The 1,767-nt window shown below is 37.2% G+C and overlaps 1 protein-coding gene across 1 annotated transcript; it reads left to right on the top strand.

Annotated features, from left to right (window-relative positions):
* The first annotated feature begins 299 nt into the window (after positions 1-299).
* On the top strand, positions 300-1,303 carry LOC132179790 (MLP-like protein 43). Its single transcript, XM_059592567.2, has 2 exons — positions 300-494; positions 781-1,303. The coding sequence occupies exons 1-2, from the start codon at positions 308-310 to the stop codon at positions 1,044-1,046; spliced, it is 453 nt and encodes a 150-aa protein (XP_059448550.2). The 5' UTR covers positions 300-307; the 3' UTR covers positions 1,047-1,303.
* Positions 1,304-1,767: the final 464 nt, after the last annotated feature.

Raw genomic sequence — 1,767 nt, 5'->3', positions numbered from 1 at the left:
GTCGACCCTAATGATTAGGCATTAGCGTCGACTTGAAAAGTCGACGCTAATGATCTTTTTCCCGCCTTTTGAATATTTCCCGCGAGTATATTAGGGTCGAGTTATTAGCGTCCACCCTAGAGTGGACGCTATTATTCATCTTTTGGGTCGACTATTAGCGTCCACTTGGATGTGGACGCTAATACATAACTATTAGGGGCGACTTTCAAAAGTCGCCCCTAATAGTTGAGTATTAGGGGCGACTTTATAGTCGCCCCTAATGAGTCGCCCCTGATGACTCAGTTTCTTGTAGTGAGTGAATTTCGCCATGGCTTTAACTGGTAAGGTTGAAGCTGTTGTTGAGATCCAGTCAACTTCTGACAAGTTCTTCAGCGTCCTCAGCACCGAAAATCACCAAGTTCCCGATGCCTCCTTGGATAAGGTGCACGGAGTTGAAGTACATGAAGGTGACTGGAAAACTACGGGCTCTGTCAAGCTTTGGAAGTATGTTGTTGGTGAGGCAATTAACCCTAACCCACCGATTATTAAAGTATTGATTAAATAATTAAATTCATCTCTTCTTGTCCGCTTAAGCTTTTTAGATAAGTGGTGATTTAAACGTTCATGATATCAAAGTAGAGGTGACTTCATCAATATATATATATTTGTCATTTAATTAATATTCCAAGTGTTGAGTTTTATTTATTAAAAATTAAGATAAGTGGTGGTTTAAACAATCAAAATTAGTTGGTCGATTCAGACATTAATTTTTTTTTTTTGCTTCTTCTTTTGAAACTACAGAGGGAGAAGTTGAGGTTATGAAGGAGAAGGTCGAAGTAGACGACGAAAACAAGTTGGTGATTCTCACTGCTCTGGAAGGACATTGCCTTAATCTTTACAAAAGCTATAAGATTATCTTTCAGGTTACCCCAATGACTGAGGGAGGGTCCGTGAAAATTACTGTGGAATATGAAAAACTCAGCGAGAATATCCCTCCTCCCAATAAGTACCTTGATCTTATTGTTAATCTCGTCAAGGATTTGGATGCCCACATTCTCAAGGCATAAAGGCCTAGGGTTTGAAGTAAAGCTAGAAAGATGATTAGAGTCTTCCTTATTTCTTCTAAAATGTGACTTGGCTTTTAAAATTACTGTTAAATTTGAGATAATTATTATTGGATTTTGATCTATTAGTGATTTTATAAGTCACGTTACATTTAGGAGGACACAATTAAAACTCTAGTCCTCTTACTAATATTACTTATGTGGGCGGCAATGATGAATGCTGGCAAGTATCTTTAATGGCTTGGGTCTAGCTTGTACGATATGGCATGGGCTAAATAAATAAATGAATCTTGTTTTTTATTTATTTTTTTTTTTTTGAAATGGAATAATTCCAGTCTCATTAAAGAAGGATTACGAGCGTAAAACGCTCTTACATCACAGAGCAAAAAGTTATGTAAAAATCATAGCCGAAGTTACGAGGTTGCAAGTTATAGATGCTTACATAAAAATCAAAATTCAAAACCTATATATCTATGACAACAAGATCCGCTAACCCATGACTAATTTTTAGTTGTAACATCAGATCTGTTCCAGACAGATTCAACTCAATGCATAAGTATCTCATCTTTCTTGGCCTTAGGAGCAGAAAACCCATGCCGAAATTGATCATCCTAAGCCCGAGAGCCAGGAAATGGATCACATCCACAACCCAAAGATCTGGGCAATCATTTTTCAAACAAAATTACAAAAAACATAAAATAGAGAAAACCTAGGCCCGACAGAA

The sequence above is a fragment of the Corylus avellana genome, chromosome 4 (genome assembly GCF_965113065.1).
Source record: "Corylus avellana chromosome 4, dhCorAvel1.hap1.2, whole genome shotgun sequence".
Classification (NCBI taxonomy): Eukaryota; Viridiplantae; Streptophyta; class Magnoliopsida; order Fagales; family Betulaceae; genus Corylus; species Corylus avellana.
The sequence above is the reverse complement of the archived record's forward strand: the minus strand, read 5'-3'. Positions and strand labels throughout refer to the sequence as shown.